General features: G+C 39.2%; 3 protein-coding genes across 4 annotated transcripts; 2 read left to right on the top strand and 1 right to left on the bottom strand.

Moving 5' to 3' along the window:
* Positions 1-396: 396 nt before the first annotated feature.
* On the top strand, positions 397-26,520 carry LOC143029682 (serine/threonine/tyrosine-interacting protein-like). Of its 2 annotated transcripts, XM_076192503.1 has the most exons (6): positions 397-593; positions 16,813-16,970; positions 17,495-17,615; positions 17,802-17,899; positions 21,017-21,205; positions 24,834-26,520. In XM_076192503.1, the coding sequence occupies exons 3-6, from the start codon at positions 17,520-17,522 to the stop codon at positions 25,048-25,050; spliced, it is 600 nt and encodes a 199-aa protein (XP_076048618.1). In that variant the 5' UTR covers positions 397-593; positions 16,813-16,970; positions 17,495-17,519; the 3' UTR covers positions 25,051-26,520. The 2 variants fall into 2 exon arrangements, with proteins under 2 accessions (XP_076048618.1, XP_076048617.1); XM_076192502.1 differs by lacking the exon at positions 16,813-16,970.
* On the top strand, positions 6,972-8,328 carry LOC143029991 (uncharacterized). The gene is made up of 2 exons (XM_076193201.1): positions 6,972-7,085; positions 7,765-8,328. Exons 1-2 carry the CDS (start codon positions 6,972-6,974, stop codon positions 8,326-8,328), a joined length of 678 nt encoding a protein of 225 aa, XP_076049316.1.
* Positions 9,517-10,514, bottom strand: LOC143029990 (protein FAM200C-like). Its single transcript, XM_076193200.1, has 2 exons — positions 9,991-10,514; positions 9,517-9,898 (listed from the first exon to the last, which is right to left on the bottom strand). The coding sequence occupies exons 1-2, from the start codon at positions 10,512-10,514 to the stop codon at positions 9,517-9,519; spliced, it is 906 nt and encodes a 301-aa protein (XP_076049315.1).

The raw sequence follows: 26,520 nt of genomic DNA, 5'->3' as shown, positions 1-26,520 counted from the left end.
CATCTAACGTAACTAGATATTTTACCTTTTCATTATGTAAACTATAGGTTTGCATTTATGTTAAATCAGTATTTATGATGAAATATGATATTATTTTTTCTATATTTTTCACTGATAACGCTGAAGTTAATTAATTTGTTTGCAAAACAATATCTGCATCTTTTATTTTGACAGTTTGTATACCCTACTGCCCTTGCCATTTCTGTTACTGGTCGATGACAGAAACATAACTTACAATCTTATATATGCACACAAAACTATTCATTATTCTGCATACATATCCAATGTTTTTGGAAATTATTGATGGAAGAACAATATTCTTTGAATTTTCCAATTTGTTTATATATTTAGGTTATTTGAGTTATAAACATAAATTGTTTTCATCAATCACGAGTGTTTTCATTCATTCACAAAAACGTAACCTCAATAACACTGGATGTATGTATTTGGGTTCAAATGTATGTCTGTATTTGAGCCCTGTTTGGCTTTAACAAGAAAATATTGAATCTTTCTCAGTATTTTTGTAGTAGAAGTGATTTCTATATGAACATAATCTGCGTCACTTCAGTTGGATCGCTGTAAACAGTTGTAGGGTAAGTTTGGATGGTTAACGATTCCTTTTTTTCACACATCAGTGTATTTTCAATGTTCCTTGAAGAAATCTTTGCATTTTTCGACCAAGGAAAATTGGGGATGGGGTCAAATGGGGGATTTCTCAACGTGAGAACATATGAGTAGACAACTTTTTTACTGCTGCTTGTTTGGTAAAGCCAAGAGATATGCATTAATTTATTATTTGTATGTTTTGACATTAATTGCAGGAGTATGAAATTATAGTTGCATTTACTTGTAATGAAATGGGAGGGTATACATTTAATAGAACAGTCATAGGCTATGGTAAAGATCCTGCTTTAATGATTATCTGGTGCCTCAAATGTCACTGGCTGGAAAACTGCAGCTTTACAAAAGCTAGCAGTAGTTTTCAGGGTCTTCCATAATTTTTCATGGAAGGAACTTAAGAGTGTTGCCTATGTTGTATTAGCATGGGTCCTTATTTATGTCACCAGCTTGCAGGGAGCAGTTGCTTTAAAGCAGGGCTTAGCAAATAGAGTTTGTTTACCTCTGTTGCTTCGTCATACGGCAAACCGACTCCTGATCCACTTAAAGTAATGAGTCATACAATAATGATACCTATGGGTCACATCATACTTTTATCTCTATACAGTCTCCCTATATTCACTTCCTAATATTTGTTGTTTTAATACTCATTTTGTGCACCATCCCTTTCCCCGTGTGTGTGATGAAAGTTGAGAAATATGTACTCTCTTGTAAGTCAAGATGATGTGTACTTTTTATTTCTTATGTAATTCATTTATAGGTAGTTCTTAATTTATATGATATATGGGGACTGGGAGGCATCATGTAAATAGAAAAATTTGATTGGGGGGAGATCAGGAGATTATCAAGATATTATTTATTATAATTCAAGCAATTGAAAAATTTTATCCATGAAGGTATAATGCACAGATATTCCTCTTTAACCACAATGTATTAGCATTTAAAAATATCACAAATAGAGACCGTTTTTCAGTCAATATTAATTGGAAAAATGAAGGGTAGGGGGAGTTAGCCCCATAATGTTCACATTTTTCATGTGGAAATGCACTTTGAAATGGTTCTATGAAAGAATTGCATCATAGTTGGCTGATTCTTTTTCTTCTCTAATTCTTGTAACATCTCTGTGTAGCAGATGTTGTCTATCACTACCCTTGATGCATTGCTGTTTTTATATAGATTAGGGTAATTTTCTTCAAGGCTCTGCAATGCTCCCTTGATCTTGCACACTGCATCACTAAGCACTTTGCTGATCAGGACATTAGCACCTTCAATTATTGTTGTTGCTTCCTTTTCTTTATTCCTCTCATCCACCAACTTCAGTTAATCTTCATTGCTTACCTCCTTCCTGTGGAACTGGAGAACCTGCTCAATGTCTTCTTTGTCGACATCAACGAGTCCCAATTCCTTTGGCAAATTCACAGTCTGCCTGTTCACCTTTGTGATGTTGTCCACGCTGAAGTTTTCATATGAGTTGATGAATTAGTGGCAGACCCAATTACTTCTTTGAGGTCACTGAAAGTTTTCAGGGCTTGAAACCTGATAACGACCACAATTGAGTGGAAAAGTGTCTGAAACAACAACAGGTGTGATCGTACTAGAGAATTTAGAAATCCACAAAGATTAGTATGAAAACATACCAAACAGTAGGTGCAGTGAAGTTTGATTTTAGGAGGTGGCAGTTCCTTTAGTGGCTGTAAGCACTTATGGTTTAAACCATAGTTTATGGTATAGTCAAGGAAATATATTGACGTTATAGGTATGACTGGTTTCCCATGTTGAAAGTAAGGTTGTGGTGCTGGACCTCTCAAAACTTGATAACTTGTATTGTGTTCCTAGCCCCCTGTTTCCAGTTTTTTTTTCTATATATCAGGCATGCAAAATTTCTGCATATTTAAGATTTTTTTTTATCACCAAGCTGTAAAAAATGAATAAAATGAAAATAATACATTAAAGTGTATCTGGCACATGCCAGGGGAAGAGTGTGCTGGATAAATGATAACTGTTGTTTTGGGACCTACTCTTATAGGGTCGTCCTAATTACTGACCAAAACTGACCAGAGGTTGGATATGGCACATATATGCAGTTTGAGTTTGGAGCATTATTTGATCAATGTTAGCATTGTTTGAACATTTGCCTCGCAAATCTGTAAATTCCCTGTCATTTGAATGATGGAAAAGTAAGTTTTTAGTCTTAAAAATAAGCTGACCATGGCTACAAACTTACCAATCAGAGCCTGCTGCTGCATGCAGGCTGTTCTGGTTAGTTATTAGGGAGCCCTATTGACTGACCAAAGGTTGGGTATGACCCAGATATACAGTTTGAAGCATTATTTGATCAATGGTTACATTGTTTGAACATTTGTCTTTCAAATCTGTAAGTATCATAATATTTGACTGATATGAAGTTAAGATTTTAGCCTCACAATAAACTGACCACTGATACGAACTTGCTGACCAAAGGCTGCTTCTCCACATGCGGACATGAGATGTTGGTAATATTTTCTATGGAATGGTTATGTTAAGTTAGGACAATGTAACTTTCACATCAAACATACATGAATATGTGATCCTGGAATTTTACTGTAACATAATGATTCCATAAAAGAAGAATAAGAAAAAAAAACAAAAAAACAGACCAGAACCAACTAGAGGTCGGATATGGCCCAGATGTGCAGTTTGAAGCATTATTGGATCAGTGCCCCAGTTGCCCACCTGACTCACCAGTGTTGCCATGTCTGTGCGGTTGGTGTTTGGTGGTTCATTTGAATTATTTCTTTTTGTAGATAGGTGATTTTTGTTTATTTATTTATTTATTTATTTATTTATTTATTTTTTATTTTTTTTTGCCATTATTTTGAGAATTCAGTTGTTGAAATGTCTGGATAAACAAGACTCAACTGTAACATATATAGGCTCATAACTTACTCATAACAAAGAATATCGGGAAGAGAAGGAGAAGGCATCGAAAGAGGAAAAAAGATAGTAAAACCACCCAATTCAGCCTCCATATCCAAGGCCCAATCCTGGGAGGACTTGATGCAAGCAGCTTCAAAGATAAAACAGAAACACACAGTAAAGGATAACCCCTAAGACACGATGATGTCATTGTTGGCGTAATGAGGTGCAGTTGGGAATACAAATATGCTGGCATCAACGTCTTGATTACATTTATTTTGTAGTTGTAGCTGAGTGACCCCTGTATTCTGTGAACAGGCTAGATTGTATTTTCTGTTGTTATCAACATTCAGGGCAAAAGAGAAAGAGTAATACAGCTGTAATTTTATTCTATGATGCATGTATTGTGATGCATCATTGAATCATTGTACGTCAGGTAGCCGATGCTGCGTACGAGAATTCAACTCGATTGAAGAGGTTAAGAGGCTTGGTAAAAGAAAGTAATCTGTGAGTATCAAATCATGAAAATATGATCATATACAGTGGCCGCGAAAAGTTTGGGCGCGTAATTAACGAGACACAAATGTAAACACTTGTGACATTTAAATAATCATTTAAAGACCTATAAATGGCTTATTACATACCTTATTTACCAAGCGATTTTCCTTTAAGCTTTATGACCTTCTCCAAACGTGCCGGGATGCATCTTGCCAGGTTTTGTACGTGTTGAGGAATAATATTATCCCAAATATCCTGTATTTCTGTTTTTAGCTTAGCTACAGTGGAGATGTCACGATCTTGAAGCTGTTTTTTAATTATATGCCATACGTGCTCAATGGGATTTAGGTCTGGAGAATTTCCAGGCCATTTTTTGAAGTAATCAACACCACAGTCTTCTAACCATTGGGTAACAGACCGAGCTGTGTGAGCAGGAGCTCCGTCCTGCATAAACCAACTAGCATTGCACTTTTCAAAACTTTCAGGCAGGTTATCACACAATAACTCGAAATAAGTGTGCTGATTTACACTCTCATTTTGTGCAAGAAACACTAAATTGCCAACTCCACCAAATGCAAAGCATCCCCACACCATAACACTTGCAGCATGTTTCACCACTTTAGCTGTATAGCGAGGGTCATTAGGGTCAGACCCCCTGGGGCGCCTCACACGCTTCGACCTGCAGCCCGACGTCACCACAAACATTGACTCATCACTCCACAATACTCGTTCCCAGTCTTCTAAGGACCAGTCCTTATATTTCTTGCAAAATGCTATGCGATCACGTATGTTTTTTGCACTTTGGAGGGGAAGAACTTTAGCACAGCAACTACGGTATTGTAAATCTTTGGCTAAATGATCAGAAATACATCTTACAGACACATCATGCAGCAGTGCAGGGTTATTTTCTTTCAGTTTTCGAGCTGTGAGCGTTGGATCTTTATCTAACTGCCTCCTAATAACTGTAGAAGTACGATTTGATATCTTCCTTGGCCGACCAGAGCGATGCTTTGGAGTAGGAATGATGTCACTTCCTCCGTCTCGAAATTTCTTGGTCCACTTTTGCACTTGACGCACTCCAATTCCCACACGAGTAGCAATATCTTTACACTTATAACCCTCCTTATAGAGGGTTATGATTGTAACAACTGTGTCTCTTTCCAGCTCTTTACCACTTCCCATTGCAGAGATATCAAGGCACAAAAACAGAGACCACTGCAAAAAAAAGACTACTCCCCGTGAGAGATGTTTAGAAACTGACTCCACGTGACATCGAGTGCGCCTAAACAGAGTTGCCAAGTAGTGCGTATTGTCTCGGCTAAATACGGGTACAAACGCTAGCATTGAAAAATAGCGAAAAGTTTGGGCGGAAAGTTGTATTTTTCGCATGTTTTGAGTTTAGCGGAAAGTTTGGCCGCCTATAATTTTGCGCCCAAACTTTTCGCGGCCACTGTATGTCTCCTCTGAAAATATTTAGATGTAGTATTGTACGCATCTTTGAATTGCTTTAATACAGACTTGTGTATTTTGTCCCCAAATTCTTACCTAAACTGAATTTAACACATCATATACTACTTGTACATATTATTAAGGGCTTTTTCCCCCCTTACCAGGGAGGTAGCAAAAGTCAAAAGGTATAATTCCACCCATTTCATTCCCACCCCTTCATATACAGTAAAACTGAGTTTCTAGGTAGTTGAGGTTGCCCGGGGTGAGAAATTAGCTTTGGTAGGAGACAACATATAAGAGGTTGGGTGGACAAAACCAATTCCAGGAATTAGAAATGGGAGAACACTCAAGGAGGGTTCGTGCCATCAAAGGTAGCATCACTGGATCATTATGCACGGTGATGCCATCCCTACAGGTGACTAACCTGTAGGGATGGCGTCATCGTGCATGTGTTCCTCACTCAGGGGAATTGTGAAAAATAGTGAAACATAATGGACATAGGTGACGTCTGTTGGTTTGTAGACCTCCCTCAAGCTTTCATTCAAAGATTTAAGTGTTAACATGCAGTAAAAGAAACTGAATTACCTTACAAGAAACTACTAAAGAGAGATGAGACCATCAAGAGGAAGCTATGGGAGGGACTACCAAAAGAGGTCAGAGAAAGAATAGAAGGGTTCAACAAGTTTTTAGATAGATTAGAGAGACAGTTATTGAGTGTTCAACCCATTCAACAGGTGAACTTGGTTCCAGGTAGATGATCAGTAGAGAAATCCAAACAGGTAGGCCAGTTGAAAAGGAATACCCAACTTAATGATAGTGAAGTAGAAAAAGTTAGAGAGCAGATCCAGGAGTTAGAGTTCCAGTTAGACAGAAGGTAAGACAGCTCACCTCAAGGCCATGAGATGCTTTACTGACCAAAGTACTGTGAGTGCTGTAGCTTGAACATGCATGCATTGAGAGATTCCTGGAGGAAACCTCCCCCTGTCCACGGTTTTGATTGTGGACGCTCTGGTTGCTGATGCAGGGACTGACAGTGCAGCAATGCGAGACCCCGTAAAGGACCCAGGAGGAATCTGTGACTGGCTGGTGGTCAGAACTCACCTACTGTAAACATCAGTATAAGAGGTTGGCAGATGAGAGCTCTCATAGATACAGGTAGCTGTTACACACTAATTTCAGAGAGGACAGCCAATCACATTGAAGGAGAAATAAACCTTAGACGTAATCCACCGAGACTACAGTGAATCACCAGAAATCCGTTGAGGATTTTGGGAATGGTAAGGACCGGAATTGGCACAGGAAACGAGAAAGCGTATAGGAACTGGTTCTTTATAGTATCGGACTCATACATATCTGTCGACATCCTGCTAGGATGTGATGTGCTGAATCAGGGTAGTTTCAGTTGGGATGCCCAGAATGGAGTTATGTTTTGGGCTCAGACCTCGTATATAGTTAACTATATCCATCATCATCGTAAGAGTGTCAATAGAGTAAGGGAGAGTCCGATATCAATGGAGGAGGAACCTAGGTATTACACCTATATTAGCCTCATCAGCCCAATATTGCTCAACCCTTATCGATCTAGGCTCATACCCGTCCCAGTGATAGAAGAACCAAATACATTTGTATGGTGCATCTGCAACTGAGGTTCAGTCACAGTAGTCATCCCTATCTGGTCCAAGTGAATGAAGGGAACAACATCTTGCCACTAATCAATTAATCCAAGAAAGCAAAACATTGACTCTCCCACACATCTTCTGGGAGAGTCAGTGTGATCAAGTGGATCTATAATGACTTGTTATCATGTCAGGATCAAGTAGGAATGGAAGGGTGGAGAGCTGAGAGGTTAGCTCAGAAGATTGCAGCACAGAATTAAAATCATCACTCAGAAACAGAATGAGAAAGTTTAAAACATATAATTCTTGGACATGATCCCCTCTTTATTTTGGAGGACAAGGAAATAGAGTTAATCAGGGGACCCCCAGTACATATTAGAGTAGCAGATCGCCAACCAAGAAAGACCCCTATGTATAGATATCCCGAACAAGTGATTGGGATTATAACTGACATGTTAGATTATATGGAACAAAGAGACATCATAGAGCAATCAACTGTGGCATGGCTATTGCCTATAATGTTAGTAAATAGCCAGATGGGAGAAAACAAAGGTGTCTGGATTACCGACATATAAACGAACATTTAGCTGTGGACATTTGCATGTTTCTCCACCTGGAGGCTCTGGTAGAGCAAACTGCAGAGCACGAATATTATGTAACTTTAGATATGTGAGAAGCCTATTTCCAGATCCTGTTGGATAAAGATAGTCGTGACCTCAGCACCTTCAGTGATGGAGTGTTCTTGTATAGGTTCCATAGGATCCCTTTTGTTTTAAACTGCTCCCACTATATTCTCACGGCGTATGGCTTCAATCTTAGCACCCCTAATACAGAAGGAATGGGTGAAGAACTATCCAGATTTTTCAATGTTAGACAGTTAGGAGAATTATTCATCCTTCTAACACAAAATGGAGTAAAATTAAATCTGAGCAAGTGTGCTTTTGGAGTAAAAGAGGTCATCTACCTGGGCCATAGAATCTCCGCAAGGGGGAGTAGACCACTCCCGAAGAACGTAGAAGTCATAATCAAGATGAAAGCTCCTGAGACTATGAAGGAAGTAAAGAGGTTTATGGGAATATGTCAGTTCTATTGTGAACATATACCATCTTTTGCTCAAATCGCAATTCCCCTCATCAACCTGACAAAGTCAAACACCACTTACAAGTGGGATGAGAGCTATCAAATCACATTTGCAAAGCTGAAGGAGTGCTTAATAGATGCTCCTATTCTGGTGAAAGCACAAGTTAATTGACCTTTCATCCTCACTACAGACATTTGTAATTCCCATGTGGGAGGTGTGTTAGGCCAGATTCAAGATGATGGCAGTAACAAGCTAATAGGTTACTTTTCTAAGAAGTTGAGTCCCAGAGACTCGTTATTCAACCACGGATAAGGAAGCTATAGCAGTAGTCTTAGCCTATGGGAATTTTCATCATTACCTTTGGGAGACTAAATTTATGGTGATCACAGACCATCAACCACTCATGATTGTTTTTAAGTAATGTGTTCAATTTCCTGCACTCTCAAAATGTCATAGTCCATTGACTACTACGATCACCATGACCACTCTTACCATCACACACCACCATCACTAGTACTGCCACCACTACCACCATCACCACCACAAGCACTGCCATCACTAGTACTGCCGCCACCACCACCATCATGCTTAGCAATTTGTTGAGATCTAGTATGTATATTAGTAGAGGAGCATTGAGATCAGCAACAATAGATGACCATAAACATAATATATGAGGGATTAACAATGAGTACCTGCAAGAGTTAGTCTTGTGAGAAGGATATAGGAGTCAATTCCATTCCACCCATCTTCAAACTCCAACTTCTTCACTTACATTTAGAGGTGTAGCCCCCAGGGGGTGACACTTGGTATTTGAACTAGGCCCAAGATTACATTATTAACTTTGTTGATGATTATTCATCATGACAAATTTGAGGACAGAGAGGAAACAGAAACGCGAGAAGAGCTTTGAGTTTTATTACTGATGTTTCAACACTGGTCTTTTTCAAGGTACTACATCTAGAGCAGGGGTTCTTAACCTTTTTTCTCCAATTTCCCACTTTTTAGTGAGCCAACTCTCCATTTCCCACCACAGCATCGGTCTTTGACAAATTCGATTTTAACCCATGCAGTGTTTAGTACGTAAATATATGCTTTGCTTTTTTGTGCCATTTTACGGCCCTTAATTTTTGTTTGCATATATTAGATTTTTTACTAACAGTTATCACATGGAAATAAAATACATATGAAAAGATTCGTTATGTTTTTTTCTCAATTTATTTGGCCCATAAAAAACATACAAAAAAATACAACACCAGACGCATACAGGTTAATGAGACTTTTGCATTTGTTTTGCCTTGAGTGCCTCAATGTTCGGTTCCACTTTTGAAATGGCGCAGCGCAAATCAGATTCAAGGTCAATCAGGCAGTTTCGCGATTTGGTTTGCTTGAAAACGCCGACTCGCACAGGTATGTGGAGGGAAATGCAACCAGTAGTGTGAGCGCCGCCACAGCAACGCGAGGATACGAACCATGCATAGTGGCCCAGAATGTGTTCAGGCTTTTCTCCGCAAAAACAGCCTTTGCTGCAGAGTCATGCACCAGGTCAAGAAACTGCTCTTCGATGTCTTCTGCTTCCTTCGGGAAGTTGTCAACTCGAAAGCTGAAGGGATCCCTCGTGAACTCCATCATTGGGTTGTCGCTTTTGAAGTCTGGAAAATAGTGCTGAAACTCGTCCAGCTGCCTGTTGAGGTGGATGATGGCTTCGTTCTTGAGAACGTCGCTGACACCACTAGCAGTCTCTCTGATTCGTGCCAATGTTGGAAAAGCCGTTGCGCTGCGGCCAGTCTCGAACTTGCCTTGCCACAACTCAAGTTTTGAGACGAAGGCGTTCACTTTGTCTCGATGCGGTTAAGCTCATTCAGGTGACTGAACATGTCCGCGAGAAATGCCAGCTTGCACTGGAATGCCTCATCGGAAACAGCAGCTTTCAGATCTCCTTTGTTCCTTTCTTCCAAAAATTGTGTAACTTCGGGGAGCAAATGCACAAGCCAATTTAACATGTTGCCTTTCGACAACCAGCGAACGGCAGTGTGGAACAGCAGTCCTTCGTAGTCGGATTCCATATCCTGGCACAACCGTCGAAATAGTCGAGTGTTGAGGGCGCTCGCTTTGACAAAATTCACAAGCCTGATAGCCGTCTCAAGCGCTTCTTTGAGCAGTTGTGTCATCGTCCTTGATGCGAGTGCTTCTCGATGTATCATGCAGTGCAGGGTCACCACCTTGGGATTCTTCTGCTTCAGTAGTTTCGCGAATCCAGACCTCGCACCCAACTTAGCAGGAGCCCCATCTGTGTAGGCATGGACGAGCTTGCCCCAGTCCAATCCTTCCTCCTCGAAAAAGGCGTCGACAAGCTGCATGACGTCAGTGGCTTGGGTTGTTGTTTCCAGTGGGCGGCAAAACAGCAAGTCCTCTTCGATGCTTTAGTCGTGGACGTATCGAACGAAGACAATTGGTTGAGACAAATTTGCCACATCCACGGACTCATCCAGCTGAATTGCAAAGACGGGAGATGCTTTGACCTTTGCCAAGAGCTGCGACTTGGTGTTGCACGACATGTCGGAAGATGCGGGACTTGACAGTGTCGTTGGACAGAGAAACTTGCTTCATCTTCAACACCGCAGATTTGCCAAGCAAAATGCCAGCGCACAACACAAGGCACGGCTTTATGAGCGTCTCTCCGATGCTATGTGGCTTCTTCGCCTTCGCCATCAGCAGAGAAACAGCATACGATACATGTACTATTGCTTTTGACTCAGTTTGAAATTTTTCGCCCTGGTCCATCCTCATTTTCTTCAAGTAGTTTGCCTTCAATTAAAAAAAACTGCCTCTCCTTGCCAACGAACTCGGGGTGTACATTGGAGAGGTGCTTCTTCAGTTGATGGGGTTTCATCGAATTATTGCTGAGCGTTTTGTGACAAATGACGCACTGCGGCAGCTGCTCATTATGCCCCTCCAAAAACGTGAAGCTGTAGTCCAGGTACTTGTCGTCGTACTTTCTTTTCGGCATCTCGATCTTTGGGATATGTATCTGTGGGATAAGGAGAAAAAATTATATAATAATAAGGTACCTGAAGAGAAATAAAATGAAAAGAAAGAAGTGACAATCATACAAGAGAGAAACAAAAAAACGAACAACAGAAGTGGCATTGTGTTGTTCGGTCACTGTCCTTACTGTAACACCCCTAGAAACATTTTTTGGTTATATACATAAAGGACATGAAGATAAAAGAAGTAGATCTAATGTTACATGACAAAGATGTCAAAATGTAAGAGCTTAAGTTAAAAAAATGAAAGAAAACGACTACCTACCTATGAGTAAAAGCAGCAATGACTGCAACAGCTCTGTAGGGAAGAGGCCAAATGCAGAGTATGTTTTTCATCTATGTTATTTCTGAAGAAGCCCTGCTGGGCAAAACATAAAATATATTGGACTCCCATACTCTGCGTTTGGCCTCTTCCCTACAGACTACCTACCTAATAAAAGAAAACGGTTTGGACTTTAAATTAAAAAAAAAAATCAAGAAATTATAGGTACAGTGCATTTTTATAAGTAGTTAGGTGTAAATCATGAGGATGCAGCTGGTTGCATGTTGCATTGTGGGCTCAACACTTCATTTCTTGGTCTTCCAACCAGCAGGAACCGGTAGTGTCGTTGTCTTGAATTTTGATGAGTAGATTCATGATGTTCAAAGCATTTTTTGAGCTGTTACTTTTTACCCATAACTGCATTATTTTTTTTTAGTTTGAACCCTCCACACACTAACTGAGTCATATACAACTTTTTGCTCTTACATATTTGTCTCTAAGACACGGCCATCATAGTCATAGTGTATTACATGAATTCCGTGGAACGGTTTTTCATTCATGCATCACAGAATAACACACACACACTTTCGTCGGATTCACGGCGTGGATTGGAACTCCGGAAAAAAGCGCATTTTCCGTGGATCTCAACTACGAGGAAGTACCTTATTGTATTTGTAGGGAAGGGGAAATCTCGTGGTGTAGTAAAAAGTTAATGAAAGGGGAGAAGGGGAGGGATTACTGAGGGAAATGGAAGAAAATGAGGATGGAGATGAACGGGCTCCCCCTGACAGCAGAAAAAATGTAAACAAAAGATCAGCTGACGACACTGGGGAAATTGAAAATATCAGTAAAAGCATTAAGATTAGAAATATAGATAAGAGCAGCACAATGGAAGGTGAAGAAAATAATTTCCAGGGATTTAATGAGGGGGGGGGATACCAACCTCCCCCGATTGGCAAGACTAGAGGAAAAACTTGAACAAATGACCGAACATTGGGAGAAGAGGTTCGGTAATGTAGCAAAGATTGTGCAAAGAGTTGAAAAACTGGAAGAACTTGAGAAGGTGAACAAAAACTTAACTAAAGAAATAGAAGATTTAAAAAGGCAGTTAAAAGAAGTAAAAGAGGAGAATGAGGAATTAAAGAGGAATAATAAAGACAATAAAGAGGCCATAGCAAAGGAAGCACAGGGTTGGAAAAAGATCCAAGAAAACAGTAGAGTTGCATTTACTGACATAATTAAACAGCAAATGAAAGAACAAACTGAAGACTCGGATATTAAAGTGATAAGACAGAAGGAGAATATAGTAAGGGACTTAGCAGATAAAAAGAAATGTATAATTATTTTAGAAATGGAAGAGAAATATAACCCAGATAGAGCCACAGGAATGAATGAGGAAAAAGAAAAAGTAAGCAGTTTACTAGAATTAGTTCAGGAAGATGAACCTGAAATCATGAAACAAATTGAAGAGATGTATAGACTCGGGAAGTATAGTACAGATAAGTCCAGGCCGATTAAGATTAAATTCAGGTCACAAACGACGGCAGAGAATATCTTAGCAAAAACAGGGAAACTAGCAACAAGTGAACAATATAAAAATGTATGGATAAAAAGAGAAATGAATAAAGAGGAAAGAGAGGAGGAAAAAAAGAAAAGACATGAAGCTAAGGAAAAAAAACGAGAACAGAACAGTCAGAAAAAGAGAAATTCTATTGGAGAGTAGTGAATATGAAAATAAGGAAATACGACATACTAGAGAAAAACAAAAGGGAAACAGAGAACACAATGGAAGTGGCAGAAGACTAAAAGTGTCTTACACAAATATAGATGGATTAATAACAGGACTGAATGAGCTGAATGATTATCTGAAGGAAAAAGAACTGGACATAATGGGCATTGTAGAAACAAAATTAAAAGGTCCACTACCACCCAACAGTGTAGGCAATGATTCATATAATTATTGGATTAGAAACAGAGAGACAAAACAAGGGGGTGGAGTTATGTTCCTAACTAAGAAGGATATAAACGTGAGGTGTGTCACATATGGAAAGAATACAGTAGAGATGATTATGATCTAAGTGGAAGACAGAGATAAGAAGAGCAGAAAGTTCATGATAAATCATGTGCCTCCAAAAACAGCCTCGTGGGAAAAGAGTGAACATAAAAGTGTGTTAGAAGACACAAAGATAACATTAAATAAGATAATGGAAGATGGAGGAAGAATAGTTATGATGGGCGACTTTAATTGCAAAGAAGTCTGCTGGGAAGAGATGACAGTAAAGGGTGGAGACGGCTCATGGGGAAATGTTCTACTCGAGATGATTATTGACCATACAATGACACAGTGGATACAGGAGAACACTAGGTATAGAAATGAAGAACCATCGAGACTAGACCTAATAATCACATCTGAACCTAGAATAGTGGAAAAGATTGAATATAAAACACCAATAAGTAAAAGTGACCACATATTGATTGAACTGGAACTAAATGAGGAGAAATACATGAAAAGAAATGAACAATATAGAAAAGGAAGAATGATGTATGAAAAAACAAACTTTGATAAAATAAGAGAATTCTTAAAAAAAAAAACTGGGAAGAAATATACAAAGAAGAAACAACTGAGGAAGAGAAATTGAATATTTTGACAAAAATTTACAAAAAAGGAGTGGAAAAGTATGTCCCAAGACAAAAACAAGAAAAAGAATATATAAAATGCTGGTACAGCAAAAGTTGTAGAGAGTTAAAAGACAAAAGAGATATAGCTTGGACAAAAAGGAAGAAAGACAAAAGGCCTGAAAAATGGAAAATATATACTTGTTATAGAAATGAAGTGTGCAGAGAGGAAAAGAGAAAATATGAAAAAGATGTCATAGAAAAATGTAAAGATCAACCAAAATTATTTTACAGATTTGTAAACAACAAACTGAAAAACAAACAAGATTTGGAGAAATTAAGACAAGGAGTTGAATACACAGAGGAAATAGAAATGGCAGAAATTATGAACAAGCATTTTAAATCAGTGTTTACAAGGGAGAACATACAATGTGAAGAGATCGAATGGAAAGAGAAAGTCCCCCCTATGAAAGAAATAGAAGTAACAAAGAATGAAATAATGAAACACTTGAGTAATCTTGATGTCAGAAAATTGCATGGACCAGATGAAATAGCAAACTGGATTTTGAAAGAATGCAGGAATGAACTGGCAGACAAATACATAGCATAATAAACAGTTCCTTGAAAGAAGGAAAAGTTCCAGAAGATTGGAAAAAAGCAAATATAGTACCTATATATAAAGGGGGAAATAAAGAAGACCCTACCAACTATAGACCAGTCTCTCTAACAAGTACAATAGCAAAAATTTGTGAAAGAATTGTCAAAAGTAGATGGGTAAAATATTTAGAAAAATACAATGTGCTAAATCCAAGGCAATTTGGATTCAGACAAGGACGATCATGCGTCACCAATTTAATATGTTTGTATTCAAGGCTAATAGATATAAAAAAAGAAAGAGACGGATGGGCTGATTGTGCATTTCTAGACCTAAAAAAAGCTTTTGACAAAGTACCACGAAAGAAGTTGCTTAAGAAATAAGAAACCGAAGGAGGAATACAGGGCAAACTGCTGAAATGGATGGAAGACATTTTGCAAGAAAGAAAAATGAGAGTAGTGATAAGAGACAAACACTCAATTTGGGATGAAGTAATAAGTGGTGTTCCACAAGGAACAGTTCTGGCCCCAATAATGTTTGCTATATATATTAATGATATGGATGAAGAAATTGAAAGTTATATGAGCTTCTTTGCAGATGATGCAAAACTATTAAAAAAGTGAACAGAGAAGAAGATTGTGAATCACTACAGAGTGATCTAAATAAAGTCTGGGAATGGAGTAGGAAGTGGGAGATGGAGTTCAATACTAAAAAGTGTAGTATAATGGAATTTGGAAAAAGCAAAAACAGAATAACAGGATCATATAAATTGGGAGAAGAAAGTATAAAAAAAGTAGAAAATGAGAAGGACCTGGGAGTCATTGTTATGAATAATATGTCACCTGAGAAACAAATAGATAAGATTTTTGGTGAAACTTATAATTTAATAAGAACAATCAAAGTGGCATTTACATACCTGGATGAAGAAATGGTGAAGAAAATACTAATCACTCTGATAAGACCAAGATTGGAATATGCAGCAACGATGTGGTCACCAAGTACAAAAAAAATGTATAAAAAAACTTGAAAGAATACAAAGAGCAATTACAAAATTGGCACCAACACTCTCAAAACTATCATATGAAGAGAGACTAGAAAAACTTGAACTACAGACACTAGAGCAAAGAAGAGAGAGAGGAGATTTGATAGCTATTTACAGAATCATGAAAGGCATAGAAATTATTGATAGAGAGGATCTAATAAAATGGGATGATAGAAATACAAGAGGACACGGAAAGAAAATCAAGAAAGACAGCTATAGAAGAGATCTGAAAAAGAACAGCTTTCCTCACAGAGTGATAGACATTTGGAACAAGTTAGATGAGAAAGTAGTGTGTGCAAAAACAATACATGAATTAAAAAATAGTTTAGATAAAATGAGATACAAAGACGGGACACCACGAGCATAGCTCCCCTTCCCGTAAAATACAACTAGGTAAATACACACACAATATAAAATAACCATAAGAATATATACATGTATTAGTAATTACTTAATGATGGGAGCTCTGTTACCCACCTGTTACACCAAGGAGAGACGCGACAGGAGTGAGTTTGCGGGGAGCCGCTGTTGACATTTCTAACCCAACAATGTTGTCACTTTTAATCCAAACATGACTTACAATACCTCATATATTGGTTGTTTTTGTTATTAAAACAGTCTGTAAATGGTTGTGATTTGTAAAGCAAGTCAACATTTGGATGTAATGTATTAAATTTTGAAGCATTATCGATTATTTGTGGGTGGAAACAAATTCACGAAATGTGACAGCAAGAAGACACCAGAAACAAACAAAAAGAAACAAAAACACCGATTAAAAAAAAAAAAAAGACAGTGGTTCTTCTGTCCGACCGGTCATTCCCCACTTGGCAACTCCGCCATTCCCCACAGGTTAAGAACCACTGATTTAGAGGATAGATACACAGTTTATATATATTTTAAATGCGTTGTTAGCTCCTTCTTTTTTGTCTCCTCCAATCGTTGATTGCTAGTAAAGCTGCTGGGAGAGACCATGTGATAAATCCTCCTCGGTTATTAAAATTATTAATACTAATTTCTGTAGCTTCTGTAACTTTGTATTTCTTCTGCCTTTAATCATGAGGACAAATGGCAACTGCTCCTCTCCTACTACTTTCAGCTGGTGACAGAAACAATCCCAGAGTAATACAACACAGATATCAGTCCAAAGTTTCTTCGTGGAGAGATCTGTGGGATGGCTTGGGGACTGTTGGCGGCTGCTGTGGGGCTGCTGGTTTCTGGATAGCAAGACAACCATTGAATTGAATTGTGTACAGTGTATGTGAAGAATGTTCATGTACATAGAATTGTAGTATGCTGAGTTGTTTGCTGTAGTTTTTGTCATAGTTTCTTATAGTAGCCAAAGGGGTGGTTGTTTCAGTATATATAGATATTGATTGCGTAATATAGTTTGCTTACAGGTGGTTTTTAGGCCTACACAGATAAGATTCATTATGGTGTTATGGAATATTTGTTGGTATTTATCACATAATTTAAGATTTTCTCCATAGTACCCAGTTAATATTTTTGTTTTGAGTGCAGAAAAGTGAAGAGGTCATTTTGCCTTTTCATCAGGTAACTGGTAGCTTAGCAGTGAGGATAGTGTTGGTAGATGAAGAAAATATGTGTACAATTTCTATTAGTAGCTGTGAGATGATCATTCATTAACAAGATGTTCTTTATATTTTTAGTTGATCTCATGTTCAAACCAAGCATTTCTTAGGAATAATGCCCAAGTGCAATTTTGTGTGTCAGTCTTGTATTGTGATGTATTTTAATGAGTATTTTTTTTTCTTCTTCAGGTTGGTATTAGCAACCTGGCAAAAGATGGAGGTTGAGTGGCTATATCCAATGAGAAGAGACATGCAAGAAATCTTGTCTGGTTTATATCTTGGACCTTACAATGTAGCCACAAAATCCAGGGTAAATGTTGTACATCAAAATTAATAATTTTCATGTGAGATTGGTTGATATAGAAACAATTGTACCCACTTTAACCTTGGTTATTATTTATATGCTGCATTTCTTTTTATGTGCATAATATGACTTTATTCTAAAACTGCTATTCCTAATGTTTTGCCCATTATTCAGTATTTTTTTTTTTTTCAGTTCAAGACCTTATTAGACCATGGTATAACACACATTATCTGCATAAGACAAAGCATAGAAGCACATGTTATCAGACCCAACTTTCCAGACAAATTCAAGTAAGTAACATTCATCACAGAGTATTATATTTCAGAAAATGGCTGAGTGTGTAGGAAGGTGTTGTGTGTGTGCCGAGTGGTAATTCTCAGAGGAATTAATGAGATGCATGGAATATTGTTATTTGGTGTTTATGTTTATGGAATCAGTTACTCAAAAATAAGAGAGGGATGGGAATATGAGTGCAGTGATTGGAACTGGAGTGCCATGCGAGCAGCCTCAACCTAAATAGTACCTTCCAATAGTGAGGGAACTGTTGCCAGTTCTTTAGCTGTGATTCTTTTTGTTCTCTCCTTACCTCTCCTACGTTGTCATTTTCTCTCCATCTGCTATCTGTCAGCACTCCTTTCATCCTTCAGGGGTTGCCTAATTCCACCCTGTTGCAGCCATTCAAATTATGACTGCCAGTGGGCACTTGGCACCTGGCTCTCTTGAGGCACACCTCACTGGCTAAGCCTACAGCAACAAAGCTGCTCCTAGCCAGCCACATGTGGTGGATTGGCAGGAAACAAAGCTGCGTTCCCAAGCCATGCCAAGTGCATTAACAAAACCATGTTTGAACACACTATAGTAGTAGTAGTCATTAGAATTACTTAGGCAATTTCTCCCACTCTCTCCTCCCAAGTGCATTCACCTTTTAGTGGTAGGAACCAAGGATCTGTGGGGCTTCACTGACTCAGGCCCAGCCATGCCAGACAAGCTAGTGGTGAGATGCCTGGGGACAATAGTCAGCACCCTACATGCCATAGAAAACAAAGCCCTAAAGACAATTACATGCTGCACAATCAAAACACCTATAGACCATTTACACCATGAAACAAAAGCCCTCAAAATCAAGAATCACCTTGACATGAGAAGCACACACACACAGCACACCTGCTACACTACACATGCCAAGAAACATCAGCCAACACCCAGATATCTATATCACACACAAATAATATCTTCTTTTCCTCCACAACCAGGCATCAGCCTCAAGAAGCATATCCATAATCATATCAGTCACTGCTCCATCAACAAACTGAAAGGCGATACATTGCTGCGTGCCAGACCCCTGATATCCACCCTTCTGAATCCTCTCTCCCTCAAAAGGACAGAGTCAGCCTGGCTAGACTGCAGTGTGGCCACCATCCAGCTCTCTGATTTACCAGAAGAGGCTGGATGACAGCATTGCGGATAACTGTCCGGGATGCAACACTTCACCCCATACTATACAACACATTATGGAAGACTGTATTGTACACAATCATGCATGCCAACAACATGGTATACATTCTGTAAAGGATTTGTGGGAAAAACAGCCTTGGCATTCCTCAGGGAGACAGGACTGCTTGGACAGACAGTCTAGGGAATGACAAACATTTGAACAAAGCAAAGAAATTATTGCTACAGTATACAAACAATGCATACACTCAGTGATGAATTATGAGAGACCTGCATGGGCTCCTAATCTCAATAAGACACACCACACCCTACAGACCATACAAAACAAAGCCCTAAAGACAATTACAGGCTGCCTAAATACAACACCTACAGACCAGTTATACCATGAAATGAAAGTCCTCAGTCAAGGATCACCTTGCCATGAGAGATGTAGTTACTTGCTGCAGCCTCCATAAACATAGCACACCCATTACACTACATAGCAGAATACCCATACATGCCAAGTAACATTAAAGCAACACCCAAAATCTATATTACACAAATACCCTCTTCTCTTCCTCCACAACCACCAGATACCAGCCTCCAGAAGCACATCCATATTCATATTGCTTACTACTCTATCCACAAACTGCATGCCAGATCTGATATTTATCCCTCAGAATCCTCTCTTTTGAAAGGACAGACTCCACCTGACCAGACTGCAGTGCAGCCACCATCCAGTCCTTCTAAGTTACCAGAAGAGGCTGGATGACTGCATTGCAGATAACTGTCCGAAATGTAACACTTCACCCCATACTATACAACACATTATGGAAGACTGCACAATCACACATGCCAACAATACAATATACATGCTATAAAGAATGTGTGGGAAAACTGTTTCAGCTGTGGTGTTCCTCAGGGAGGCAGGACTGCTTGGCCAGACAGTCTAGGGAATGACAACAACAACAATAACAACAACTACTCCATTACTTACTGCCGTAGACCCTTCTTTGACCTTGTCACATGTACAGTGTCATCTGCAAACAAATAACTCACCTTCCATTTCCTTCCATTATCTCTAACCATCACATATTCTTTGTCCTTTACCCTCCTGTCTACCTCCTGTACCACCCCCCCATCCATGTACACTTTGAATAGATGTGGCGATATGACACTGCCCTGATGCAGCACCACCTTAATGTCAGAAGGATGTAGGATCTACATAATCCTTTCATGTATACTCTTAAGTCATTTTCTTTTGGACCACCCTCTGCCTCCAAATAATTGTGAAACCGAGTCATTCTCTCCAAGACTACCTTCTGCCTCCAAGTGCTTGTGAAACTGAGATTTTGGGTCTTTATATATTGTCTTCTCCAGTATCTTTGCCCCTCCTCTCTTCTTGTTCCTATCCAGCATCAGAACATCTGTCCCTGAAGTGCACTTATGCATGAGTATGTGAAGTTGATGGACCATAATCCTATCCCTCCCACAATTAACTTCTAGTAACAGTAGCAAGCAATGGTTCTTGGGCACCTCACATAGATCCACAGGAAGAAACTTTGGACTCACTGGTGTGTTATTGTGAGTACACCTCAATGTCACTGCCATCAGTTGTCATACATACATACATATACCAAAGGCTTTTCCCCCTTACACGGGGGGTAGCCAAAAAGAAAAAGGCATAGAAATCACAGTTGTCAACGATCCTTATATATATATATAAAAAAAAAAATGAATAATGATACAAGTTGACAGGGAATTATAGGAGAACCTTAGGAGGATTGCTGACCATTGTTGGGCTGTAGAATTAAAGTTAGTGGAATTCAAAGCACCAGTTATTTTTTTGTAAGGAATCAAGTTGTAGACATGAAGCATAGTGTGGTTGAGTTGTTTGGGTACTGTGATGAGTTTATTTCTCTTGTCCAAGTACTTTGGATGCTGCAGTTTTGTGTACATTTAGTTTCTTGTTTCAGGTACCTAGTAATTGACATGGCAGACTCTTGGACACAAAATCTCATCAGTCACCTTCCAGCCTGTCGAAACTTTATTGATGAGTGTTTGGAAACTGGTGGCAAAGTTCTCATTCATGGGAATTTAGGTATTTCAAGAAGTGCTGCTGTGGTGTTAGGATACATTATGGAGAAAAAGTCCATGACATTCAAGTAAGTATTATTATTATTATTATTATTTTTAGCCCATTAATGCCTTATCAACCACCATTACCCATGTGTACTTATGCTTAACTTTCTTCCTAAACTTTGTGTTAGCTATCATCAATTCTCTAAACATATCCCCACCATTAACTCTCCACTATGAGTTTTACATGGCACTCCACACTTCCCAACAACATCTGTTGGTTCATCCCCTACTCTAGCATTGAGATCTTCCAATACCACTACATTGACATTCCTCCCAAAACTCTAGTATCCAGGAAAAGAGTAGGAAGCGTTCTGGATGTCCATGTTCTTAGGGGAGAGAGTGGGGAAATATCATCATCTTTTGGTGAATGGTAAGTTGAGAGTGTAGGATAGATGGGGAAAGAGGAAAAGAGTGGAAGGTAGAGAGGTGCTTAGTGCAAACTGTTTAAATGAGAAGGAAAAGGAGCAGGAATACAATGAGAAACAGAGAAATATGGGAGGTGAGGGATAGAGTGGAAGTAGATGTGAAAAAGGAATGGGGATGTTTCAAAGAGGAAGTGACAAGGTATGCAAAGATGGTATGTGGAACAAGGAGGGTGGGAGGGAATAGAAGGAAGGGTAGTGAGTTGTGGGATGATGAAGAGAAAAAGTAGTAGAGGAGAAATGAGCATTCAGGGACTGGTTGCAAAGTAGAATGAGAGAAAAATATGAGAAGTATAAAGAAAAAAGAAGAGAAAAAATAAAGGAGGCAAAAAGGAGTGCAGATGTAAAATGTGGGAGGAATATGACAGAAAAATTTGACAATAATTAAAAATATGTTTTGGAATGAATCAAGAGAGGAAGGGGAGGTGAGTCAAGTAGAGAGGAAAAGGTAAAAGGTGCAGATGGACAGATCTTAACAGAAGAGGGTGCAGTAAAGGGGAGAGGGGCAGAATATTTTAAGAGAGCTGTTGGATGTGGAGGAGGATAGGGCGGAATTGGTGGTAGCAGTGGAAGGTGCTAAGTAAATGATGGTGATGGGAGAGGAAAATGGAGGAGAAATAAGAAAAGATGAGGTGCAAGTACCTTTGTAAAGGATGAGAACAGGTAAGGCACCTGTGTTAGATGGGTGTCATGTGGAGTGTGAAGAAGGGAAGTACAGTAATAGTGGACTGGCTAGTGAGGTTGTTTAATGTGTTAGAGGGGGTTTACATGGTCTAACGGTTTGTCGAACGCGGTTCGACAGACACGTGTTTAAAGTGATGTGTGAATGGGGTATTTGGTTGTCAAACACTCCTCTTAATAGGAGGGTAGAGCACTGGAGGAGTGCCTGTATGGTTCCATTTTACAAGGGAAAAAGGGACAAATGTGAGTGCAGTAGTTTCAGATGGATCAATTTGTTGAATGTATTTGGGAAGGCTTATGGGAGGGTTTTCATTGAGAGGATTAGGAGAGGAAGAGAGGGAGTAATTGGTGAGGAACAGTGTGAGTTTAGGAAAGGTAGGTGTTGCATGGATCATTTTTTTTTGGTAAGGTAGATATGTGAGAAATCTTTAGGAAAATTATGTTTTTTGGCCCTTATGGATTTGGAAAAGACTTATGACAGGGTAGACAGAAAGGTATTGTGGGAGGTTTTGCTTATATATGGGATTAGGGGAAAGCTGTTATGAGCAGTCAAGAGTTTTTATGAGAGTAGTAGAGCCTGTAGGTGTGGAGGGAGTGAACTTGAGGGGACGACCAAGGATGAGATGGATGGATGGGGTGAAGGGATTGCTGAGCAAGAGGGGGAATGTCTGTTGAACAAGGAAGGGAGAAGGCAGGAAATAGGGATGAATGGAGAATGACTATGTATGGGTGATACTCTTATGCAAGGAAGGGGGGGGATGTGGGGTAGGGGTACTTATGTGTGACTGATATTTTGATGCAGACGAAAGGGAATTCTCCCTGTCTTCTCCTTTACTGCATGAGGGGGCGGAGAGGTGGGGTTGCAGATTAAGTGAAGAGGCCTTGCTGTGGATGTACTGTGGATTTCTCATGACACTTTTCTTTCCATGAAGATGTCACTTGCTTCCTTCACTCTACAGTTTACTTTTAACCTCACTCCATGTAAGATATATATATATATATATATATATTTATTTATATATATATACATACATACATACATATACCAAGGCTTTTTCCCCCTTACAAGGGAGGTAGCCAAAAAGGAAAAGGCATAAAATCATTCCCACCCATTCCATCCCTGAATACACTCCACACCCCTCCACCCTCCCTCTTATCTTAGCACCTCCTGGATGACGGGTCATCCCTGCACCTTGTCCACTGCCCTGGGTCAGAAGCAGTGTCGCAAGACACAGCACATCCACAGCAAGGCCGCTTCATTAAATCGGCGACCCCCCCCCATGCATAAAAGGAGAAGACGGGGAGAAATCCCTTCGGGCTGCGTCAAATTTTGCTCACACATACTACCTCATCCCCCATCCCCCCGCCCATTCCACCTCATGCATCACAACATCATCCATATACAACCATTCTCCATTCACCCCTGTCTTCTATCCTCTCCCGTCCTTCCTCAACAGACATTCCCCTCTTCCCCAAAGCCCCCTTCACCCCATCCATCCACCTCATCCTAGGACGTCCCCTCATGTTCACTCCCTCCACATCTGCCTTCCATACCTCTTTTACTAGTCTTTGTTCACTCATTCTTTCCATGTGTCCAAACCATCCCAATACTCTTTCATCAACCGTATCTCCCAACTCCCTTTCCACCCCCATTCTTCTCCTCACCTCCTCATTTCTCACTCTATCTAGCCTAGTAACCCCCATCATACTTCTCAGACACCTCATCTCAAACACATTCAAACTCCTTCTCTCTTCCTCTCTTATGTTCCATGTTTCTACCCCATACAGTGCTGTTGGCACAATCACTCCTTCATACACTTTCCTCTTAGCATCCATTCCCAAACGTCTATTCCTCATTACACTCTTCAATCCATACATATACCAAAGGCTTTTTCCCTCTTACAAGGGAGGTAGCCAAAAAACAAAGGCATAAAAACCATTCCCACCCATTCCATCCCCATTACACTCCACTCCCCTCCACCCTCTACCCTCCCTCTTATCTTGGGACCTCCTGGATGACGGGTCATCCCTGCATCTTGTCCACTGCCCTGGGTGCAGCAATAAACAGGAAGGAAGCACCATTTTAGCGGTGCATCAAAGAAGAGGAAAGCAATCATCATGGAAGGTGTTTACTTAGGCTGTGTGAATGGACAACCAATTGATGCAGTCTGAAAGAATTTCTCCTTGTCTTCTTTATTTTTGAATGAGGAGACAAGGAGGGCGGGTTGCCAAGTAAACAAAGTGGTGGGGCCCTGCTATGGAGGTGCTGTGTCATGCTGCATTGCCTCTGACTCAGGCAGTGGGCAGGAGACAGGGATGACCCTTCATCCACAAGGGCATCAGATAAACGGAAACCAGCTGGGTAGACAGATGGGAGTGGGATGGGTGAGAGTGCCTTGGCCGCTACCTCCCTTGTGTAAGGGGGAAGATTTTTGCATATAGATATTCTTTGTTTACATTGTATGGTTTATTTTCTTTTACCAATGTGTTTTAAATCTTTTATTTAAAATGTATTAAGTAACTGACAGATTCTCTCATATTTTGACAGAGAGGCCTTTGAATATGTGCAGATACGGAGATACTGCATCAACCCTAATGATGGCTTCAAACAACAGCTGTTGGAGTATGAAATGATATACAAAGCCCAACGTACTCTCTTGAATGGCCAGAGCTCCAAAGAGAAAGGGAAACTAAAAAGGAAACACGACCAGACGTTGGAGGAATTGGACGGGGATCAGTCCGAGCCTATGGAGGCGATAAGTTGATATTGTCTAAAGAAGACCAAAATAAAGCACAAAATAGGCTTTACTGCTTGGGTAACATGTAAATCTTTCCTCTTGATAATGAGTGTGGTCAAAGTTATTTTAAACCTCGTGGCAGGGTTCTCTTGCACAAGGAATAGTTCACATACTCAATAGCCAGGTGAATTGTTTGCTACCAGTTCATTACCCAAAGTCTGTGTTGTGATAAAAAAAAAGGAAAAAAGAAAAAAATTGTGTATCAACTGTGTTTTTCAGTTAATAATTTGAAAGTTCTCACACATTTCTTTGGTTTTTAAAACCTAATATGCTGTTTGAATTCTAGAATTGCAAAAAATTCTATTTTGATTTTTTAAAATGTTTGACTTGAACATAGGCATTCAGTATGTGGTAACAAATCGATGCACTCTTCATTTTAATTTTTAGACTATTTTCAGACTTGGACTGTGGTGAACCTTTTTTCAAGTTCTTAAATCAGGTTACCGATTGTATTATATTCTGTGATCTCGTATATATATAAATATATGTATATGTTTAGTGACTGAAGAATTGGGAGCTTCACTTTTCTACTATTCTAATGTATTTACATTCTTCCATGCAGCTGGCTACAAATCAGTAAATCTTATTCCAAGAAAGACTGATTATGTAATTGTTAAATATTTGCATTTGTTTTATTCTTTTTTATGTACTGGTTAAACAGCACTGGCTTTTATAGGTCTATTTTGGTATTACCAACAGTTATTGATCTTCATTTTTCATTGCACATCAGTAGATCTGTACTAGATTTAATTATTGAAATTGATTACATGTCTTCAATTTTCTTAAGAACTACCAATACTCTTGTCATAAAGCATGCAAATGTTGTAATCAGTATTTAATTTTTGGTGATACTGTACTTGTTCATGTTTTCTTTTTTCAATCAGCAATAATTGAATCGCCATGTCTTCTATTTTCTATCAGTAATTAAATTGCCATTCATTTTTTCTTCATCCAAAATAGACCAGAAATTATCATGAATTAGGAACTGGAATGACTGTTACCCAGAAGCTACAGTTTTGATAATTATAATAATTGTAACACTGTATTTGGAATCTGACAGTTTGAGTTGCCAGTCTGTGCTTCAAGTGAAAAAAAAGAATCCTAATTTAAAGATTAGAGATGAAGTATATGTAAGTTTTAGGTTGGTCAGCGAATGCGAGGGAAATTTCATTCCTCATGATTTATGAAGTTTCATGTAGCTTAAGGAAGAAATGAAAGCTGTTAATTTAAGAGTCCAGTACAAAAGTGTCAAGATGGTTTCATGAGATGTACTGTAAGCAGTTTACAAGTTTGTGGTGTTGATGGCAAGGCTTGCTAGTCTACATCTTTCTTGAATTGAAATACTATTTATGTATCTTGGATATTGGTGGTTCATACTCAGATGTTTTATATAATTTTGCAATAAATGGAATGAAAAGCATTGTAGATCATTAATCC

Source organism: Oratosquilla oratoria, chromosome 11, assembly GCF_046742065.1.
Source record: "Oratosquilla oratoria isolate Oo_2021 chromosome 11, ASM4674206v1, whole genome shotgun sequence".
Taxonomy (NCBI): domain Eukaryota; kingdom Metazoa; phylum Arthropoda; class Malacostraca; order Stomatopoda; family Squillidae; genus Oratosquilla; species Oratosquilla oratoria.
This window is presented reverse-complemented; position numbering and strand designations above follow the sequence as displayed.

Coding starts and splice junctions, on each gene's coding strand:
- LOC143029991 (XM_076193201.1), top strand. CDS start 6,972: ATGGAGGAGGAACCTAGGTATTACACCTATATTAGCCTCATCAGCCCA. Junction 7,086..7,764: donor TAGAAGAACCAAATACATTT/GTATGGTGCATC, acceptor GCCTATTTCCAG/ATCCTGTTGGATAAAGATAG.
- LOC143029990 (XM_076193200.1), bottom strand. CDS start 10,514: ATGCAGCTTGTCGACGCCTTTTTCGAGGAGGAAGGATTGGACTGGGGC. Junction 9,899..9,990: donor CTTAACCGCATCGAGACAAA/GTGAACGCCTTC, acceptor GGCACGAATCAG/AGAGACTGCTAGTGGTGTCA.
- LOC143029682 (XM_076192502.1), top strand. CDS start 17,520: ATGGAGGTTGAGTGGCTATATCCAATGAGAAGAGACATGCAAGAAATC. Junction 17,616..17,801: donor ATGTAGCCACAAAATCCAGG/GTAAATGTTGTA, acceptor TTTTTTTTTCAG/TTCAAGACCTTATTAGACCA. Junction 21,206..24,833: donor AAAAAGTCCATGACATTCAA/GTAAGTATTATT, acceptor ATATTTTGACAG/AGAGGCCTTTGAATATGTGC.